This window comes from Manacus candei, unplaced genomic scaffold (assembly GCF_025592945.1).
Source record: "Manacus candei isolate 608988 ecotype Guabito, Panama unplaced genomic scaffold, ASM2559294v1 h1tg000005l, whole genome shotgun sequence".
NCBI classification, from domain to species: domain Eukaryota; kingdom Metazoa; phylum Chordata; class Aves; order Passeriformes; family Pipridae; genus Manacus; species Manacus candei.
Genome location: NW_026138053.1, coordinates 13,756,342 through 13,777,485, shown reverse-complemented (window position 1 = coordinate 13,777,485; position 21,144 = coordinate 13,756,342). Strand labels below are relative to the sequence as shown.

The window sequence follows — 21,144 nt, the reverse complement described above, 5'->3', positions numbered from 1 at the left end:
CACTATCTCATCAGCCTGCTACCTGAAAGACCAGGCTGCTATTTTTAGGCATGCTTTAGCTGGCATCTATGAATTTAGAAGCAACTTATTGTCTTTCTCTGAAAATTCAGTTATTTGTAGAAAGTTTTTTCCACTTACTTTACTGAGTTGGGTTGTCTGTGGCAGAACCCCACGACAACTGGTATTGTTACCTTCACTTTCATCCAGGAACTTGACAGATCAGAGTTCTCCGTAGTGATAGAGAGTTTTGAGTGGGAGGTTCATTGAGATCAGTAGTCTCCGAAATGGAGTGTAGGAAGAAAATATGTAATACAATTTTTTAAAATAATAAAATAAAATGAAAACTAAACAAAAGTAAATAAAAAATATGACAAAAAGGGAAATTAAAAAATTATAATGTAAAAATATACTAGTACAGTAGAACAAGTATATAATTTATAAATTAATAAATTGGGGTCCATGCTTAAAATTTTTAAATGATGGGGTATGTGATGAAAAAGGTTTGGAGTTTGCTGAACGGGATTATCTCAAGGGGGCCCCTTCCACCCAACATTTCTGTATTACGCACTGTGTTTTGGTATTAAGTCTATAAACCAATGTTTTATTACTCCCATCCTTAATTTGACACAGCTATATATAATCAACAAGAATGTAGAGTTTTTACATTCTGGTTTCTGCTTGAGACAAGTAGTCCAACATTAATAAAATCTTGCATTAATCAGAAAATCTTTCAAAACTGGAGCCAGTTGTTTTAGATAACTTCTTCCTGTGAAGAACCAGAACTATGTGGTAGACATGTTTGCACCCTTAGCCGAATGTTATGTTAAGATAAAATACATTAAACACATCTGGGCCTTAAAAGAAATGCAATTACACAGGATTTACTGCTCAAATTACAGCATTAATGGAAACTTTATTTATGATTACAAATACTGTTATTAACCCTTTAGAGAGTATCACTATTGTACAGGTCTTTTTATCACAGCCCAGATTCTGTGCAAGTGTGTCAAAGTAAAGTGATTGTATTAATAGCATACATACACAACATACAAAACTGTAAACAAAAGAACAGCTGCATTCCAGTGTGTATCAGACTGCATTCCATGGTATAAACGAGCCATGGAAAAAAAAAGTCTTTTGGCACTTCAGGTGTTAATGAACAAGCTTTTAATACAAAGTATTTTAGAGAAGCTTACATACCCTTTAAACTGTAAGTCTTATAGGATCCTAACTAGTACAAAACTATGCTGCTTGCAGCAGTTTTGAAGTTAAGTTCTATATTAACTACAGCTTTCACTGAAGATATTCTTCGAAAGATGCCATAATATCTCTCTGCAGATTCACATCAATTAGCCAAGCCATCTGCAAGAAAGCAAGTTAGTGTCTTTTCATAGCAATCAGACATTAATGAATACTATGGAGGTAAAATATTTAATAAGGATTTAAGAAAAAACTATAAGGCATCTTCTAAAAAAATGTATGCCTTCTCTGTTATTACAAGTTTGAGTGTGCCTGCTGTTGAAGTCCTCTCATGAATTAAGAAATGTTTATTCTGAAAAAGGTAGCAATTAAAAAGCAGTCATTACCTACACCAATAAATAGAGTTAGTTTTAAAAAGGTTCAGGGTTGATATTTCAGATCAGAACAGTATGACTAGCACTTTTGTTGACATGGAACATGTTAAAGAGGATAGACAGCTTGCAAGACTCAAGGTTTGAAACTATTTAGAAGGCCTGTATAATATTTTATATATATATTATAAATATATAAATATTATAAATATATATTTTAATATAAAATATGTCTATCTAGAAGGTATAAATAATATTTTATTATTTACAATTTTAGTTTACTACACAATTTTTCTAAGCTTATAGGAGTAACAGGACCAAGAAGATAGCTTTTCATAGTACATCACTTGAAAACATACTTTGAGTTTCCTATTTCATTTTCTGGACTAATTCTTCAGGTAGTGTAGTTCTGTTGTTTTCAATTATTCAGATCCTTTGAAGTTAGGACCTGACTTAATATTTATTTATTCTCGAGTTGAAAAAAAATCAAGTAGCAAGAGTCAGCAACTTACTGCTTCTTTCCTCCTGCGTTCTTGTTCCATTTTTCTAGCCAAGTTACGGTCTTGATCAAGAGTATGTTGTTCAGCTTCGGGCAGTTGTTTGTTCTTATGTATTTCTTTTTCAAGCTCACAGTCTGTTGCAGCCATGGCATCCAATCCTGGGCTTTCATGGCCCCTTTAAAGACATGAAAAGAAATCAGTGGAGGATAAAAATTGTCCTTTTTCTTCATAAGAACATTTTGCACCTGATAGAATTCTGCAAATAATTTAAATCAGTGCATAGCACTCAAGCCGTGATTCTGTTCCACATGTTGTTTCATGGTAATTTCCCTTCATAAGATGTATGTGCCTGCAGTTGTTGGGCTGTAGTAGGTTCAGGTTTCCTGTGTCCCATTTCCAATCTCTATGCATGTGGGGTTTATAGACACGCTACACAAAACCTACATACACTGTCTTTGAAATTCTTAGTTCTCTGTTACTTTCTTGGCCCGTAATGTTTTTCTTCTACCTTCTTCCTCCTCAAGTAGTTATTTGAGGTATATTTCACTAACTTCATGCAAACACCTGTAATGTCTTGTTCCATAGAGCTACATGCCTGGTTTTCTCTTCAGAGACACCAGCTGAAGGTGCCTGGACTGCACTATATGTTGTAAAGCAGGAGCGTACTCTTAAGTCTCTCAAATGCTCTGACTTGAGATAATAAGATATTAAATATTAAAATAATACACTCCAAAAAATTAACCTGTTCTAATACAGCCAGCAATGGGCAGGAGCAGGAGAATTTAGGAACCAGTTCAGACTTATGTTTCACAGGGTCAAATAGACAAGAAAAAAAATCAATACTACTGAAGAGGGAACTATTACAGAGCTTCCAAAAGGTGGCAAACAAAATCCAGGATATTATTTCAAAGCAGTAATTAGTAGGCTGTCGCTTATCCCACTCAGCATAACCATATACCTCAGACTGGGATACACAAATGAGCACTCCCTAAAAGAGGGACTGCAAACAGCTAGGGAAGAATACTACAGCAGGGGCTTATGTAATATGCTTCTCTACAGCAATGCAAAGAACTCTGCTGACAAAAGTGGTGTGCACTGGAACCCCTTTAGCCATGTTAACACCATGTTCTTGAAGACTAGATTATCCTATATCCCATTAGGACAGCAGTAAGATGAGGATATTCCTGGCTACAGGTATAGGAGAAATAATATATTGAGGACAAATATGAATTCTGGTCATGACCAGAGGAATTGAGTGTTCTAGGGGACAAAAAAACTCACATTCTAACATCCAAACAATTTCTTCCCCCCCCCCCCGAAATCGAAAACAGAAATCAAACTAACAACAATGAAAAAAGAAATTGCCAAGAAGTTTATTTAACTGCTGAAATAATACTAATTTGATGGGAAAAAGCTGCTTTTTGCATTTTGGATGTGCTGTTGTGCTTGGAGTGGTACAGCTCCATGACTTCGTCTGATATGTGGCCATTACCTAACCCAAAACACTCGTTTTAATAACTAACCCACCCAGTACCATACAAGCACAAAACAGAATAATATTTAAATGTGTTACAAACCTTTTTTCCCCCTGTGGAATGTTTTGCAGTTCCATCTCAGATTGCACCAGAGGCCTTTTTACCTCTGGCACTTGCCCACTCTTCTTTAACACTGCTTCTCTGAACTGTTTGAAGCTCTCAGCAGATGCTTTTATTGGAGCTGGAAGCTTCATTGTTTTACACAGGCTTATCCAGGAATCTATATTCTTAAATCCTGTATCCTGAAGTTATTAGAAAAAGGAAAACACAGCAGAAGCAAAAATATGGTACAACTACTAACATCCATTACCTGCTCAGTTCTTACATTAGCAAAAAATTTTTTTACTAGCTCTATTTGGAAATATCTACAACAAAATAGCCTTCCTTTGGTAGGACGTTAGTGCTAATATAACAGTCTGAACAGGCTTAGATATATTTTCTCATCCACTCTGAGATTCTTTAGCAATATGCTAAAAATTGTTAGTATTTATATCTACTCTTACACTTCAAGTCTGCCTCTCTTTTTTCATTTCAGAAAACAGGAATTCACAAGGTTGAGTTTACACAAGGTCCGTTGACAATGTTTTAATACAGAAAACATCCACCTACTCTCTATATGTAATCCTTACATAGCAATAGTTTGGCATTAGGCTTGTGGGTTTTGTTTGTTTTAAATACCCATGTTACCCCATTTCCCCTGTGGCATTTTCTTCACAGCAGAAAACAGCATAAAAGCAGTATTATTAAGAAATCCTGCTTCTAGCAGAAGGTCATGTGTTTATGAAGGAAATACATATTTTTGGAATTGAATTCAATATGTTAGTTAATAGCTCCCTGAAAGCTAAGTGCCTAAAGAAAAATTCTAGAAACATTTTAGCTCAATAGATTATAGAGAAAACTTCTTAGGTCCATTAGCTAAAATGATCTATTATTAGTAATTTTGATTTAATGTTTTCAAATAGCTAATTACCAGAGAAGAATTTAACAGATAAGAAAATTTCTCTGTTCTTCCACTTAAAATAAACAAATATTTCTTAGCATACAGTTTAAGTTAACTTTTATAAATACATTTAGTCATTAAAAGTGCTTTATCTTATTTCAGAACATGTTTTTCAATAGTACCCAAGACTATATTCCATGCTACTCTTATTTTTGTTACCAGATCAGCAAGGGAAAGCACACTAATAACTTGGATATAAGAACTAGATAATATTAAAACTAAATGAAACAAGCCATATTTTTATATGACAACATGGATATGTTATTTTATATATGCCTCATGTACCTTCTGAAATGCCCAGAGTCTATAGGTTTGTTTGGTTTTAGCACTAAAAATCAGATAAATCTGTACAGATTATAACGGTGCCTGAGACATATCATACACTAAATATTCTAATTGTAAAAGAACAGATTTTTAGAGAAGATCCTAAGTCAGGAAGTTACTCAACCTAGTAAGTAAACTCACCCTCCTCTCAAATAGAACTTGATCAACACTTACCTTTTTTGGAAGAAGTTCAGATTTTGGCTCTAGTATGTTTTTATCATTAGGTTTATTGTCAGGTGTATAATGACCTGATGGAAGAATAAAAAAAGGATTTTCACTCATGTTGATTTTATGGATATATTTCCCTCAAAATTAAATGATAAAACTTCAGTCATTCCAGGAATGACTTATAAACTTACACTGCAGTTTACTATTATTTGGTTCAGAATGACAGAAATTCTCCCAAACATTTCCTAAGATTAAGTTGAACTGGATCACTTCTCTCCACTTTTGGGCAGGGAAAGGGATAGTTAGCTCAGCTATAGATGAGAAATTAACTCCTGGTTGATTCTAGGAAAGGTCCCAGTGGAACACCCAATAAGTTTGATCAGAAAGTCTCAACGCAGCACTTTGCCACTTACCTCCTCCCCTTTTCCTCCCAACCCTCTTTCCCTTTGATTCCAGTATTATTTAAGGGTACCTCATTCATTATGTAAACTCATTTTGCCTAAAGCTCTCAACCCTATTTACTTTTTTGGTTTTTTTAAACAAAGCAAATAGGTCAGCCGGCAAAAGCTAGTCATCACATTTCTAGTAGCCTAGAGGATGCACAAAGGCTCCATGCTGTTACCTCTTTATTATTTGAGGGGAAAAAAACCTAAACACTTTTTCAAACCAGATATAAACACCACAGATATTTTATGTCATTCAGCAGTGACCCTCTACTGCAGTTTGAGATGTTTCAGTAATTACGTAAATGCTTAATAAGAAACTTAAGGTAACATGTTGGCATATTTTTATTATGCAAAGGAGAAGTCTCTGGCTGCTGGATCCAGAATTCTAAAGGCAAAGTATCAAACCCTCACTCAGTTTGTCACAGCCTCAAAACTTTTTAATTGAAAATCATTAACTAAAGCCACAGAGCAAGTAGAGCTGCTGCAAGTTCGAACAAAGTGAGGGGCAGTACATGCATGCATTGGTGTGTTAAGGCCATGAAAATGCTGAAGAGAGCACCACGGAAAATTAAATTTCCAGTTTTAGAACTGCTTTAATACAATTGAAATAACTCTTTAATTTTTGCCAAAGAATAATGCTAGTTAACCAGTGAGCAGACTGTGCCTTTTAATTCATCATTTTCAGGAGCTTGTTCTGTCCCCTGTCTAAACCTGTAGAAGTAGGTTGGAGGGACAAGGGGTAAAGGAGGAACCAAAACAATCATGTCTGCTAACACTGGACTCTTAGCAGGGATATTCAGTTCAATTCTTTAGTTTGAAAGATGTATGAAGTATAGAATGCAGCTTTCAGAGGGCCTATGTTCTTGTAATAATTGCAAGTTTGTTTCATGGTGGAAGTCTGTTTGACATTAATTTACTGTCAGACCCTTGTCACCAAAAGCTTGAGATAATTCAAAATACTCCATGAAGCTCCAGCAGAAGATATTTTAAAGTCCAGTGAAGTTCAACAGACTGAAGCATCAGTTCTCAGACTTCCTTCTTTTAGTACTATCTGTACTACTAAATTCCTACATCAAAAAGTAATTTGCTTTATACATTTTAACAGAGAACAAGAACCAAACATCCATTTAACTTTTTTTTTTTTAAAGCAGCAAATCAAAAAGAAAGAGCAAGGGAAAACATCACTCCCTCCATTATTCTGGATAATTACAGGTTGTACTTTGTTTGTACAGATTGTACAAACTGATTAATGTACAAGTTCTCAGCATTTTATTTCTTTAAACTAGGTTCATATACATTTGTAACTTTGCACTCTTCATATCAATTACTGTTTTTATTATGACACTACATACTTTGGTTTTGACTTAAGGATATTGAATCAGCAGTTCTCACATTGGCCTTGTTTTGAAGTTTATTTGATTTGTCTAGATGTCTTGTTTGCTCAGCTTGTTTACTCCAGTCAGCGCTGTCAACCTGGGAGATTGTGTTGGATACCTAGAAGAGAAGCTAGACTTCAAAATACGTTCTTCAAAATGTGTCTTTAGCATATGGGGATTCTTATTATACAGCATTAGGATTAAAGGTATTTTTTCCTCTGTGCAGTAATCCCTTGAACTGAGGAAGGTGTTGCAGAAACCTGAGTCATAATATACACTTCTTGCTATCTTGGACAGTGGACGCCAATGAGAAAGGGTGAGCTGCTTTTCTTCCTTATTTACAGGATACATTCTTGTGCTCCTAAATTCAAGAGGTGGTTTCTATTAATTTCTGAAAACAAAAGCTAGTACAGCCTCGCCAAAGCAGGTAAATTTTCAACCATGTTGAGAAAGACCATTAAACACCTTAAGATGGAACAGATCATGCTGCAGTAACATCGATAACTCCCTTTGTTACACAGAGGCCCTTCTAACCAGGATACTCTCCAAGAACATATTGAGATAGAAATTAACAGTGACTAAATATTTCACAACCTCATCTGAAAGCCCCAGTTTCCATACCTTTAGGAAAAGGAATAAAAAGCAACACACTTTTCCAGTATAGCCTCTAGAGCCTTCATAGTATTACTGAGTTTGTGAAATTGATATTTCTAGAAAAACATCTATTATAAGCTGCTTGTCTGTTTTGTGAAGCTGTAGGTTTACAGGGTGGACTTTTAGCCTGTAAGCATGCAAGGGTTACTTAAGTCCAAGCTATAGCCCTAAAAAGAAATAAAATAAGCTTTATAGTACACCATAAACTTGATTGGACAAACTTTCCTTTTATGTTGCAGCCAACAGGCAATGAAGAAACACCCTGTTTAAGGATAAGAATCACTTTGTTAGTAGAGTTTTAGAAAACTTTTGTTCTAAAGCTGAAATGGCCTTCCTCACATCACATTCAAGCCTGAAGTACTATATTATATCTTATTTAAAGGAATAAAAGCATGCTTTAAAGACATTATTTGAAATGAATTCATTGGAGAGAAGCACATATTCACCTCTGGAAGAGCATGTCTGGACTGAGTGACAAAAGACTGATTTGTCTTTGGAGTACTCTGAGGAGTTTGCTGTTCTGGAGCATCATACGGAACACAAATAGCTGAGATTACACCTGAGAAAGAAGTAGAGTATGATTTTCCCCTATCATACAAAGTGCAGTCCTACATCTCAAAATTAGGTCACTGTTTAGATCTGTGGATTAACTTGGTATGAAGATATGTACGCTAGCTGCACAATTTAAGAGTTATTTTTAATCAGATTTTAATTGATTTCTCAGTTAATCAGCTACCAGCTCAAGCTGTCTTTTACCAAAACCTCAGAAGTGTCTGATGTTATTAGACCTTTTGAAATGAGGGAGGGAAAAGCAAAGCTCCTTGGATCAAGTTCCTAAGCAACTTCATGTATTTGATATGTCTAGACAACAGCAATCAATTTAGAGGACCTATGGCACCAAGTCTTAAATTCAGCTAATAGGCATTTCAGACCTGACCTTGAGTAGTGGTGATGGGTTTAAGCATCTAATTCCTGCCTTAAGGTGTTCACCACTTTCTGTAACTCTAGGTTCATTAAGGTATCCTTTTCCATCTGAACACCTCCTCCTGTTTGAATACTACTCTGTCCCACCACAATCTGAAACTCTAGGCAATCCTCAGTGCTGCCATGCTTTAATTTACATCATGCTCTTTGCAATCCATACCCTGCAAGAATTTTTTCTCATATCCACTTGATAGCCTCCAAAATTCCAAGATAAACTTATTGGGCATTACAAGCATCCTGGCACCCATTCTTCCCTTGGCAGTCAAATATAGCCATAAAGGTGTTACCTGAGGGAGAGAAGGCATTTTGTTCTGGTGGCTTAAGTGATCTATTCTGTAAAGGCTGGAGCCTCTGTTGTACATTGGGAGGTGGCTGCTGCAGATCAGATGATCCATGATTTTGCAAGCTACTAGTAACAGATGAGTGCTGTGCTTGCAGAACAGCATTGCAGGATGTCCTCTGTAAACAAAGTGGTATTCTCTGTAAAGAGGTTATGGTAGTTAATACAGCCAAATCTTCTTAATAGTGTTTTGATCCCCTTTCCCTACCACTGCTCCCATTTCCACTGTTTATCAGATTCAGTAGTCCTTGTATTGTGATACTTATCCAGCACTTTTTTAAGAATTTAGATGACAGAGACATGAGGTAAAATGCACTTACTATCTTGGTTGACAGATACAGAAAACCCCTGAGAACAAAATGTAATGTGAGGATTTGAAGTGTGATGTTTGCTGTTACTCAGAAAGTCAGTTAGGGGCTGTTACAACTGACCAAGCTGAAGCTTATTTCTTGGATCCTTTTTTCTCAAGTTTATTGCTGTCATTCTGTCACTGCAGAAGCTGCTCTTCTTAAGCAAAAAAAGTGTGTTGCATAATTCCTCTTTTCAGTCTTTGCTTATGAAGATGTAGAAGGAGCAGCTGAATAATAAATTTGCAGCCTACTTTCCTGTACTTTAAGGGAAAGCAAACCTATTGCAAAAAGAATGAAGGCTTTGCCGTGATCTTGCTTTGAAATTCAAGGTCTGGCTTTGGCAGCTTGAAGGCAAATTGTAAAAGGCAGTTAACCCTGACAAGAAATAACACCCAATGTATATACAGGAATAGAGCAATTCAATGTAAGAGGCATTAAAAATTATTTCTGGATAAAACTGCTGATGGCTATAATACCATAGTAATAAGCAATATTAAAGTATCCTGAAAATAAGTGATATATTGTCAATTTATTTATTTTCAGATGTAGAAGTGAGGTTGTTCATAAAGAAAAAACATTTAAGTGAGGCTTGCACTGTTTATTGGCTCATGGATACTCAAAGATCAATTTGGAGAGGATTTGAATTTTTTAGGGGTGTGTGGGCAGCATTCTCCCCCTCTCCTTCACCCTACACATAATGACCACAAGGATTATAAAAGGTAAAACCCTCAGGAGTTCTCCCATGACATCAGTTTATATACAGATGCATAAACTACTTTAAAAAACCAGCAGATTTGACATCTTCATATAACTCAGTCCTACAGAACAAATAACATTCAAGCCATATTCATTATTTCCTCATAAAGTTGTGTAATTTCCAATACTATTGTATGTTAAATTTGTTTAGGGCAAAAATATTACCTCCATTCCAGTCAGTTTACCTTAGACTTTTCCATAGAAGCTGGACATTTCTGCCTGGCTCCAGTTTGTTTTGAACAGGTTTCTGTAGCTGTAAATACAGTGAGGTGGGCAGAAAGAGGAGGATGGAAAAAACCAAATCAGTCATTCACATATGTTACATTATTCACATATACAAGCTGTGAGTTGCAGCTGTACCCAGAGAGCCAAACCTCACAGTGAAAGGAACATTCTCATCTTGAATACTTAGCTTGATGCGTTTAGAGAACTTCTCCCAGATATAGAAACACCACAAAGATTTCTGTGGGATCAAGGTCTTCGCTGCCATTGACTTCACTGTATTTGCTTCCCCACACTACAGAGGGTTGAGCATTCATCTCACCTTATACCTCACACAGATATCTACACTGTAGACCTCCAGTTTGGCAGATCTATTCTGTCCTAGAAAACTAAAGAGAGTTTTGTATACAAACTTGAGACAGCTTAAGCACCAAGGTGGACTTTGGTTCTACAGTCAGTGCTGTAGGCATTTGTGTTTCTCAGCTTAGGGACTAAGTCTTACCCTAGGGTAAGGCATCCTTTATGCTGCAGACCAGAAGATGAAAGTAAAGTGAATCACACTTTCAAAACCAAATCAAAACTACAAGAGTAAGCTATAGCCCAATGGTCAAGTGTCCAGGCTGGATACCCAGACCTTTTGCTAGCTTATTTTGGTCTCTGAAGATTTTAACTGGTAAGTTGAATGGATGTTGTAGTGGGGTTTGTTTGTTTTGTCCTTGGTTTTTGTTTTGTTTTTACCTAGAAACTCAGTATTAAGACATTGATTTAACAGCACTGCAGTTGAGCCTTCAAAATAGAGCAAACCTACAAGGATAACTAAAATCCTTGGTAAGCGTGTGGAACAGTAAAAGCTAACCGAGAGGGTAGATGTTTTGCCTACAAACACAAAAGTAAGCTTTCTAACCTGATTCAGAGTCACTGCTATCTGAGGAGCTAGAACCACTGCTAGTGCTGCTGCCAGAATCCGAGGAGCTGCTGCTGTCACTCAGTCTGCTTGGTCCAGTGCTGGACTCAGTGTTGTTTTCAACTGCGGGAGAAAAAGAGAGAATTCAGAACAACCGGCAGTGGAGCATTCTTCATAGACAAGACTAGGATCAACCTTGTTAGGTCTGTTCTCCCATGTAACAGTTCATCTTATTCCACTTCCTTGTCCACTGTCCATTTAGCAGTAGACTTGAGAAAAAAAGGGCTCCCTCTATAGAGGAGAGGAGGGGGATTTCCCAGCAGCATTCCCAGTTGAATGACTGAAATATCCAGGGAGGAGCTGTAGTCACATGATTTACAATCCTCAAGTACATTAAAACTATGCTGTCTTATGACACAATTCAAGCAATTTTCCCCCATAAGATTTCCTGCTGTTAAGTGACTGTTTATGTGCTTGTTGCTGCTGCTAGACTTGCATGCTGAGGTCTTTATCTACAGCCAACTCTTCTTTCCCAAGCCATGTGTACTCCAAAATTGCCATCTTTCGCCACCTCCCCACCATCTGACTATTTAGCATCTGCAGGGTTGATTTCACTCAGTTTATAGGGACTTTGCAGTCAAAGCTTTTTCCAAGTTGTTGCTCTGATGGAAGCTTTGCAAATGAGAAGTTACATGGATGCCTGTTTCCCTGGACACGAGTCTTTGTTAAATGCCAGATTAAGCTCTCGTAAACAAGCTAGATGCCAGTTGTGAAGATTCCCTAGCCTGCCTCTTCCCTCTCCACACAACATATAGTTCCCAATTGTTTTCAGCTGCTTCTTCAGGCTTTTCTTTTTAGAGTGTTTTCAAGCCATTATGTATACTAGACAGGAAGACCTGACTGAGCTAATGCTCGTGCTGGATGCAAGCCTGTGTCTTGCAAGGATGCTTCCATCATTTCAGCTAACTGGTTTTACACAGGAGCTAAATAGATATCCAATAGAGGGCAATAATAGCACTCAGTGGTTTAATGAGGAACAGCTTGACCTATAATAGTAGCATCAGCTGCATTGATCCATTCTCAGCCCCTGATGAGAACCACCAGTAAGTGTACAGTTCAAGTATGTACTAAATTTCTGGCTTTGATCTTGAAACTCATTAGTGCCTGAAAAACTGAATTGATTCTCCTAGGATACTTCCTTAAGTCTAAGGTAACACAGACACCTGTCACTGGCACAGAAATTTTGCTAGTGTGACAGCTAGTGAGACTGCCACCTAACAAGCATGACTAGAGTTGGTTATTCTTGAGTCTCTAAACTATAGAAAGTGAATTATGAACAAAGAGGCTGTGACCCTCCCCACTCCCCACCATGTTTTCATACATCAGCATAAAGGAGTTGTTCAGTGTTGCTTAAGTTCTGAAGCCATTCCCACCTTTACCTGTAATGAAGTATTAGGTGCAATAATAAGGAAGATGCTTTAGACAGGACAAGTAACTGGCCAAATTTGCTGCTGTGACTCCAGCTCACTCAACATAGGAAGAATCTTAAGACTAGCAATGGGAAGTTTAAGACCCCAGCTATTCTGAGGAGAAAGTCCCCAGCTGCAAAACAGCACTTAAGCCCAAGGGAAGAATTCCATTTTAAGCTATTTCTATTCCAAATGAGTAAAAGAGCCACATTACACTTGATGTTCTTCTTTGGGTTTAGTTGACCATTGACATCCAGTAGTCTCTTCTCTAACTCTTGTTTCCTCTCAGAATTAAGTTGTTCTTTTGACTTCGTTGGTTTTTTAACTGCATGTGAAACAGAAGTTAACATGGAAGCAAACAAGAAAACAAATCTAGTGGGTTTTTTTTTTAAGCATCATTTCTACTACATACCCTGCTGCTTTCTTTGTCTCTTCCTCAAGCAGGTTGCCACATATTTCTCTAGTTCTCTGAGTGTTGAAGCATTTAAAGTTTCAAAGTCTATTTCTATCTCATCAGGGTTGGAGTTCCTCAGTGCAGGTTCTCTTGACTGTATTATATGGACTACTTTCCCAAGCTTATCTCCAGGGAGTTTATTTATGTCCAAACTCAACTGTCGTTTTTCATCATAATTCATAGGCTTGGCAGCATCTTCATCTTCTGATTTATGTGCCAACAAGACCTGCTGCATGGTTTTCTTTGATTGACTGCAGGAAAAAAATATACTGCAGTAACAACAGTTTGAAATAATTAGACACCCACACAAATCCCTCACACTTACATGTTTAAAGAGAGTTTTTTCTTAGATTTCTTCTTGTGTTGCAGATTTTCCTTCTTTTGAATCAAGCTTTTTATTTTAGCTTTTTCCTTGTTCTTTCTTTTCTCACTTTTAGCCTTCCCTTTTTTCTTTTCTGGTCTAGATAAACATGCTTTGGTCAAAACCCACAACTGGTGGTGAAGAGCTTTAAGCTATGAGAAGAAAGAAAAAAAAAAGCTGATAATCTTGGGCAACGTAGAAGGAACAATAAACTGGTCATAAATATCACAAGATATTTGTGGCAGCTGAGTGATATTAATAGAATATCTGCTTTCCAAATGAGATTTATTTTCCAAACATCTTACTATATTGTAGCTTAGTCAGACTATCCACCTAGAAGATGTAGGGCTACTTATTTTATGCAGACATTTCTAGCAGTATGTGTTTTCTAACATTCTGTCAAGAGTGAAAAAAGAGAAAAAGAAAAAAAAAAAAATCACTCTAGGAGCTTCCAGCATCCTCTCTTTAATTTCAAGCACTTGGGATGCACATAAGTGCCTTATTAGGTTCTATTTCTTACAGCACTGACAAATTAGGCTAGGGGGACTGGGCTCATGCATCCTAGTTTGCAATATAAGATGGTTAGTTAGGACATACTAGGAATTTCGGAGAAAAACTTAACACAACTTTGTTTAAGTCTCAGGAATTGGAAGATGGTCAGGTGATGAGAATTAGAATTCAGACATACTGAACTACTGTAGCAAAGGCTGGCTTGTACACTTGCTTATCCTCCTGCCTACACTCATAAATTGATGATTTATCTGCTCATTTGACAAGTACTGAAAACTGTTCCTTATTTGACAAGCAGAACAAATGCTAATTTTCCCCAGAGTTTTCAGATACAGAAGCAACAGGTTAAAAGATTATGTTCAAGCAGAAACAAGACCCAACCCACTCTTAATATGAAGCATGGCTTTGCTTCACTGGTTAGCATGAAATTCCTTCTGTTCTCTCATACTGAGCTTTCTGAAGTAGAAAAAAATGGCTTGCTTTTGTGTGGCTCAAGAGAGACAGAGGGTAAGAACAGAGCTCTTCAGCCATATGAAAGAAATGCCCCTATTGGAAGAATATGCCACTAAGCTACGTGTGGAGTGTCTGCAGGCTCTCATCATACCACAGGAACAGTTTCGTTTTTTTAAAAGTTTGAGAGTCATCTGAAGAAGTGGTAGGCAAGAGTAGTAGAACCCACTTTGTATTTGCTGAGGCACTATTCTTAACTTTTGATGGTGCTTCCAAAGAGGAAATAAATTACTAGAATCTCTTAAAACTGATTTTTGGTGCTAAGCCTCAGAATGGACAAATCAAAGTGGCAGTGTCAGAGAGATCTTAAGTCGTGCACATGAAGTACTAATGCTCACTTGCTCCTGAAGCTTTGCAAGGTGCACTCTTTTTTCCTCTTCAGAGTCTTCAGATGATTTTTCTTCTGAAGAGTCATCATTACTACTTTCACTGGAATAAGCTTCTTTCATTTCTCTCACAGGCTGTGGCAGATGAGCACTTGCAACAGGTTCATCAGGAATTTTGGCGAAGTGCATTTCAAAAACATCCTGAAGAGTTAGGTTTGGGAACAGCGTACTTTTCAGATTTCTAAAAGCATTATGAAGTTACTACTTGTGCATAGCAACATATGTACTACTTGTACATAGCAACACAGTCGTTCAATAACATTAGTAGATTCTACATCAGGGCATGAAACAACCTACTCCTTTTCAAGTCTGACTTAAGAGAGAACTCACCTGAAGTTTTCTTGCCATGGCAACTATTTCATGATCTGGAGAATTATGTTTGTAGCAGCTCATGAACATTAATCTAACATCTGTAGCAAATTCTTGTATATCACTATATTCAAAGTTATCCATTTTCTTCTAGAGGAAAAGAAAAATAATGCATGTTTAGTAGAGAGCATTACCATGAACTGGCACAAAAAGAGGAGGGTACAAGCATTTTGACACACAGATTCAGGTTCAGCTTGTATCAAGACAGTAAATATTGTAAAAAAAAATTATGCGAAGACCTGCTTCTCACTTTAACATTGTCCTTTTAATAAAGACTTTTTTTCCTCTTTTAAACAGATTTATTAATTGTAATTGCTGGAAGGACTTTGTAGTACTAGTTTCAGCACTAGGTTAAGACAACAATATTTGAGTGACTTTATTTGATTATGTCCTCAGCACCCGTTTTTGATTCTAAGCATGATGTTTACACAAAGCTCGTTCCATAACAGCTAGAGTTCTAAGGGGCTAGATATTGGGAAATAACCTTTATATTGTGCAAGCCAGTTTTCAAGGTAATTCAGTAAACGATTTAAATTCAACCCCTTCTCCCCTCCCCTCCCCCCCCCCCAAAAAAAAAAAAGAGAAAGTGGAGCTTAACTGGGCTATACTTTAACCCCATAGATATATGCCCAGTGTTCACAGAACACTGTCCACATATCTCCATCTAGAAGGGTCGCTTTTCACAAAAAAGGTGAAAAGTGTCACATAAATATCCAGTGTTGAGGTTTCATGGCACTTCACCAAGGATATTGAGATTCAGAGAGAAGCAGAAGTTGACATAATAGAATTGCATTTTGTTTTACAGGGCATTAACAACAGCACTGTATGTACAAACAGATATTTAACATGCAGCCTGCTTGGAAGGGTTTCATAATTCCCTCACTCCTTATATTAACTTGTTCACTGGGTAAGTAAATTAGCCACTATGTGCATAGTCACGAGACTTAAACTTTCTTCAGTGACCTGTGGCTAAGTTTGAGACACGTAAGTATCTGGATTCTGTGCCCATTTTTTCTTTCAAAAGAGAAGCAGCTTTCATGACACCTTTTCAGCTAACACATCTAAAATCTTGTAATTGCACAAGTTATTCAAGCAAGCACACAAACAGTCTAATTTCCTCAGAAACACACTTACTTTAATGGTTCTTAGGTCTGTAGGACATTTGGCAATGCCTTGGTTCTCACCAATGGAGAAAGATGCCCCATCTACAGGTTTTAAGAAAGGCCACGCGTATGCTGCATGTTTCTTTGAAAACATTTCTTTAAGTATTGCATTACAATGTTTTAATTTTTCTGACAACTGAATTTTTTTAATAATTCCAGGTGACTGTTGAGAATGTGGCAAGGATCTCTTCAGAAGCTTATTTGTTACCATATGTTCATTTTCACCTCTGCATGCTTTAACAGCTTTTCTTTCATTAAACATAGCAGAAAATTCACCATTTGCTGTGACTATTGAAGTAGTAGGAGTTGTAGTGTCAGCCTTCCTTTTCACACCTTTTTTTGCCTAGGAAAAGAAAAAATACACAGTTGTCCAGAGCAGTGATAGAATGGTCAGGTTTCAGACTATACACACACACAAAAAGAATAATCTAAAAAATGTCAGAGCCTTGACAGCTGTTGAAGTCAGAGCAGAATGTGGCACTTCTACAAGTTTAGACTGAAAACCTACAAGTTATTACAAGATCAGCACACCAAGCTTAACCTTAGATTTAAAGGAAAGAATGGGATGTACTGCAGGTCAGGTTGTGGTCAGTTTTTAGCCATTCAAGAGGATTCCAGGAAGCTGGTAGGTTATGGAGTTACCCACGAACTGACTGCAACACAAAGGGGAAAACTACTGCTATTTATTTTAGGCCTGGCTGTGGGCTTTGTGTACAAGGTTTATCTTTATTTTTCTTTAACCTGGGTAGTATTTGCTTTGGAAGCAATACAATATGTGCTTTGTCATCGGTGTTCAGACTCTTCTTGAGTGAAGTGTATACACTGTAGGAGAGGCTGCCACAGGTGCCTATTCCTCTTTGCAACAGCAAAACAAAAACAAGTCAATACAAGAGAGTTTTTCTGATGAAAGTGTCAGATGTTCACATTAAGATTGCAGTTAACAAGAACTTGCTTTTGTGAGCTACAGACATCTTCCAGACTAGTTACCCAATGTTCAAGCAAACATGCTATTTTTGGAGAATCAAGCGTTTGATTTACATTGAAAACATGAGAATTATTAAATAGAGCTTTATTTTAGTACTCAAACCATTATCCTCAAAGTAGCCTCATTATTTCCTCAAGGAAAGAACAGTTTCCTGCATCAAGATCAAGCCTGCAGAAGTATAGTAATACTCTTTAAAAATGACCATTTTCAAGTTCATTTTGTTTCTTTGAGAACAACATTTTAAAACCACATTTATAAGAAAAGATGTACAAAGCAGTCATCCCAATTTCCACTTAGTTTCTAGAATTAGTACTGGCCCAGTTATTTAGCAGAGACCTAGAAGATTTAATAGAGATTTTTTACTGTCTTCTATCACAATAGAAGTTTTGAAAAGATATTGCAATAAGCCTAGTTCCTTAGGTTTTGCTGTTAATGCCTGAAGGAGCCATTTCAATATCTTTCTTTCTGAAGGTTATTTGAGGAAACTTACTTTTGTTATAGGGACTGCAGCTGGCATTAAAGCAGTTGGCTGGGCTGCAGACAAAGGAGCCGGTGGAATCTGCTGTCGCTCTTGAGTCATCACTGGAGGCTGCTCACAACTTTCAGCTTGTGTCTGATTTGTGCTTTGTTCATTTGAAGTCCCAGGGATGGGCTGCTGTATTTCTGGTTATTTTAATATAGGAAATTTTAAAAGTTAAGTCTTAAATGTTGCAGTTAATTTCTTTCATGGTCAAATTGAACAGTTGTCAGTGAAACCACTCTTCCACACACAAGTGGTACAAATAAATACAAACAAGAGCAGTTGTTACTTATAGCAACATTGATATCCTCATCAGCACCATTAGTGCCTCAGCTAGAATATTGTACCAAGCTCCACATTATTTGGCTTCAAGAAAGCTGTGGATTAACCTCAGACAAAAGATTAAAAAGGCATCACACTATACGCTGTACGTTGTAAAAACGTTCTTGCCAAGAAGAGAATCAAGTTCTTTTCTACAAACATGTTAAAGACCAGGCAGCAAAGGGTGCAAGCTGCATCACGAAGGTTCAAGGTTCCTAAGCATAGCTAATACCTGCATATATGGCTAAGCAGTATTACAGCCCTCCACCACTGATCTGAGAACAGTTTAGACTAATGTTTTTCTGTATTTGCTTTGGCTGGTTAGATTACTAATGTGTTTTCCAGCTGTTATGCTATTTAGTTCCCATAGATGTTTACACCTATTAGTTTATATAACACGACACTGAGCAGCCCTATGACATTTTCTGAAATGGAAGTCAGTTACCTTTTTTAAAAAAATATAAATCTTCTAAAGCCTTATAGCAGTATTGTTACTTGTCTGATTGTTCTGGAAAGAGTAGAAAACACCCCGGCTGCTCAAGGGTTGAGTTGTGACAAAGAGGATTCCCTGTTTCCAGCTTTTGCTTGCTTGGTATTTTAACAATTCAGGATAAAACACAGGCCTTACCTTCTGGCTTCTTTCCTTTTTTTTTTCCTTTACTGAGACTCACTAGTGTTTCTTCTGGTGGCATTTGGGCTATTTTCTGCATAAAGACTTTTTCTAGTTCTTCAGCCATAAACACAATGTCATCACCTGGCTGCAAAATACAGTCAGTAACACTCAGGAAAGGAGAGACTGCAGTAGTGGGGGCTACCTCATAAAATAACCAGACTACGGGATCCTGCTCCAAGGATTGAAGAAAGCCACCAGTACCAGAGAGGTCTAGAAGTTCTTGCCATCCCTGCCCCCACAATTCACTTTAAAACAAATGACTTCACTATTGAAATACTTTTTCTCCCACTATCCCATTGCACAGTCCTTTTTTCCATCCCCATACATCTACAGCAAAGGGAAAAGGGGGCAGATCTTCAACTCCCTTATTTACTACTATGTCCTGAAGAAAGCTGTTGAAGCTGAAAGATACTGAGACACAGCCAACAAACATCCAAGCACAGGGAGATGCTCACAATTCATTAGGTTAAACTTATGGGAGGAAAACAGCATGGGTCATGATTGTTAGTGTTCAACTTGTACAGGAGTTACACAGCACTTGCAGAGTGAGCTGCATGGCTATTACCCAGAGATTTTGGAGGTGTAATCCTTGTACAACATTCAGTTGTTGTAACAGCAAGGGAGACTTTACTTACATGCCTTCAGTCAATCCTAGCAAAAAAGCCTCCTCTCCTTTCAGAGAAAATAGTTTAAAAAAAAAAATCATGAAGACATTGACTTAGTGCAAGTTCTAATAACCATTTGCTTGTTTTAGACTTGTTTGGATTGTTCAGTAGAATCAGTTACTGGTAAGAGGCTGTGTTTCACATACCTTGTTATACATGTAGCAATTCAAGAACATAGTTTTAAAGTCTTCAATGCATTCTGCAGCTTTTGTGTAGTAATTGTGTTCCAGACGCTTTTTTATGGTGCCTAAGTCCATAGGTTTCTTTATAATACTGTAATAATCCTGTGGTATTGAAAGAATAAGTCACCAAACAGGTACCTTAATATTAGGACATTAAGATTTTTTACACATTTAGCTATGAAAGTTGAGTTGCAAGAGAGGAGAACTACATTATGTTAGAAGCAATATTTTATGTAAAAGAAAACTTACCCCTGTAGCCATAGGTACCAAAAAAGTGGTCAGGAACTCTTCATCTTATATTTCCTCCTTGTTCTTTCATATAACATACACTATTGAAAGCCCTGAAGAATATTTATTTCAATAGAATCCAGAGCTCTCCTGGTACTAATAGTTATGAAAAGTATACACACTTCTCGTTTGTTATCTCAAAGCCATTTGCCTGAAGTAGCACTCTGGTTTACAGAACAGTGGAAAAAGAAGCCAAAGACAAACTTGGACAGAGACAAAGTCTCAGTCACTAACAAAAAAGCTGCCAAGTTTTCACAATTGCTGTCCAAATACTTTATTGCCTGGGTTATACTAGCTCTCCTCTCAGGGTTAGTCTAGTGAACATGTGGCAATGACTGAAAGGCAGCTGGAATGTGAACTATTGTGATTATTTTAGTAGCATGGCTAAAAGCTTGTGGGTAAGAACATGAGGCTAATTCCCTAATGGTGCATTTAAGAAACTGGAACAGAAATATCCCCACTAAGTTCACATATACTTTGTGTGAAGTTACTACTATTCCAAGAGTGTTCTAAAGCTGTCCTAACAATCTGTGTTAGTGAAATAAAAAAGCTAAATACATTATAGTGTAGACAATTGAATTTACCAAAACACCACCAAGAACATTTTTAAATAATGCAGCTAATAATTATTGTCCATTCTGCCATTAGAAGATTCTAGTATCTGGAGGAGAGAGGTAAATGGGGCAAATACCTTTATTGTCCTTGCCATGGAGCCAGACATTTGCTTGCTTTTGTGCAATGGTTGAACTAACACATACTCCTAGAAGTCAAGAGGCTGCCTTAGAAATCCAGAGAGGCAGAACTGGTCTGAAGCCAGCTGCAAATGTTGCTACAGCTCTGATGGAATGACCCTTAATATTAACCTTAACTGACAGCTCCTTCCAAGAAGGAAAAAGGGTAAGAAAAGACACAAGAAGATAGTCACTTTGACTGTGCTTTTGTACAAAGTGACCAAATGAGTTTGTCACAAGAAAACAGCCATAGATACAGGCTTTTGTCTGCTCTGAACAGAACAAGTGATTTTGTACAATTAGTCTTGGAAATATAAGAGAAGTAAATATGAATGCTTAAGCTAGTGGAGAGGAAAACAGAAAACAATCAAAGGAAACATATCGTGGTTTTATTTAACACCTTTCTACTTATCTACCAAGAGTGGTA

General features: G+C 37.1%; 1 protein-coding gene across 14 annotated transcripts in view; it reads right to left on the bottom strand.

The window, feature by feature from the left end:
• Positions 1-902: 902 nt before the first annotated feature.
• Positions 903-21,144, bottom strand: part of BRDT (bromodomain testis associated) — a 50,829-nt gene continuing 30,587 nt past the window's right edge. For 7 of the 14 annotated variants that reach the window (XM_051802260.1, XM_051802250.1, XM_051802270.1 and 4 more), the window contains 18 exons: positions 19,663-19,800; positions 18,807-18,936; positions 17,828-18,000; positions 16,324-16,695; positions 15,151-15,279; positions 14,773-14,961; positions 13,379-13,566; positions 13,012-13,304; positions 12,814-12,924; positions 11,131-11,253; positions 10,190-10,257; positions 8,846-9,038; positions 8,021-8,133; positions 6,897-7,038; positions 5,105-5,178; positions 3,649-3,848; positions 2,084-2,246; positions 926-1,362 (listed from right to left, as the gene is read on the bottom strand). In XM_051802260.1, the coding sequence (XP_051658220.1) occupies positions 1,294-1,362; positions 2,084-2,246; positions 3,649-3,848; positions 5,105-5,178; positions 6,897-7,038; positions 8,021-8,133; positions 8,846-9,038; positions 10,190-10,257; positions 11,131-11,253; positions 12,814-12,924; positions 13,012-13,304; positions 13,379-13,566; positions 14,773-14,961; positions 15,151-15,279; positions 16,324-16,695; positions 17,828-18,000; positions 18,807-18,936; positions 19,663-19,800 (2,868 nt within the window). In that variant the 3' untranslated portion in view covers positions 926-1,293. Of the gene's footprint in view, positions 1,363-2,083; positions 2,247-3,648; positions 3,849-5,104; positions 5,179-6,896; positions 7,039-8,020; positions 8,134-8,845; positions 9,039-10,189; positions 10,258-11,130; positions 11,254-12,813; positions 12,925-13,011; positions 13,305-13,378; positions 13,567-14,772; positions 14,962-15,150; positions 15,280-16,323; positions 16,696-17,827; positions 18,001-18,806; positions 18,937-19,662; positions 19,801-21,144 lie in introns of all 14 variants that reach the window. The other 7 variants (XM_051802280.1, XM_051802339.1, XM_051802330.1 and 4 more) reach the window with 4 other exon arrangements.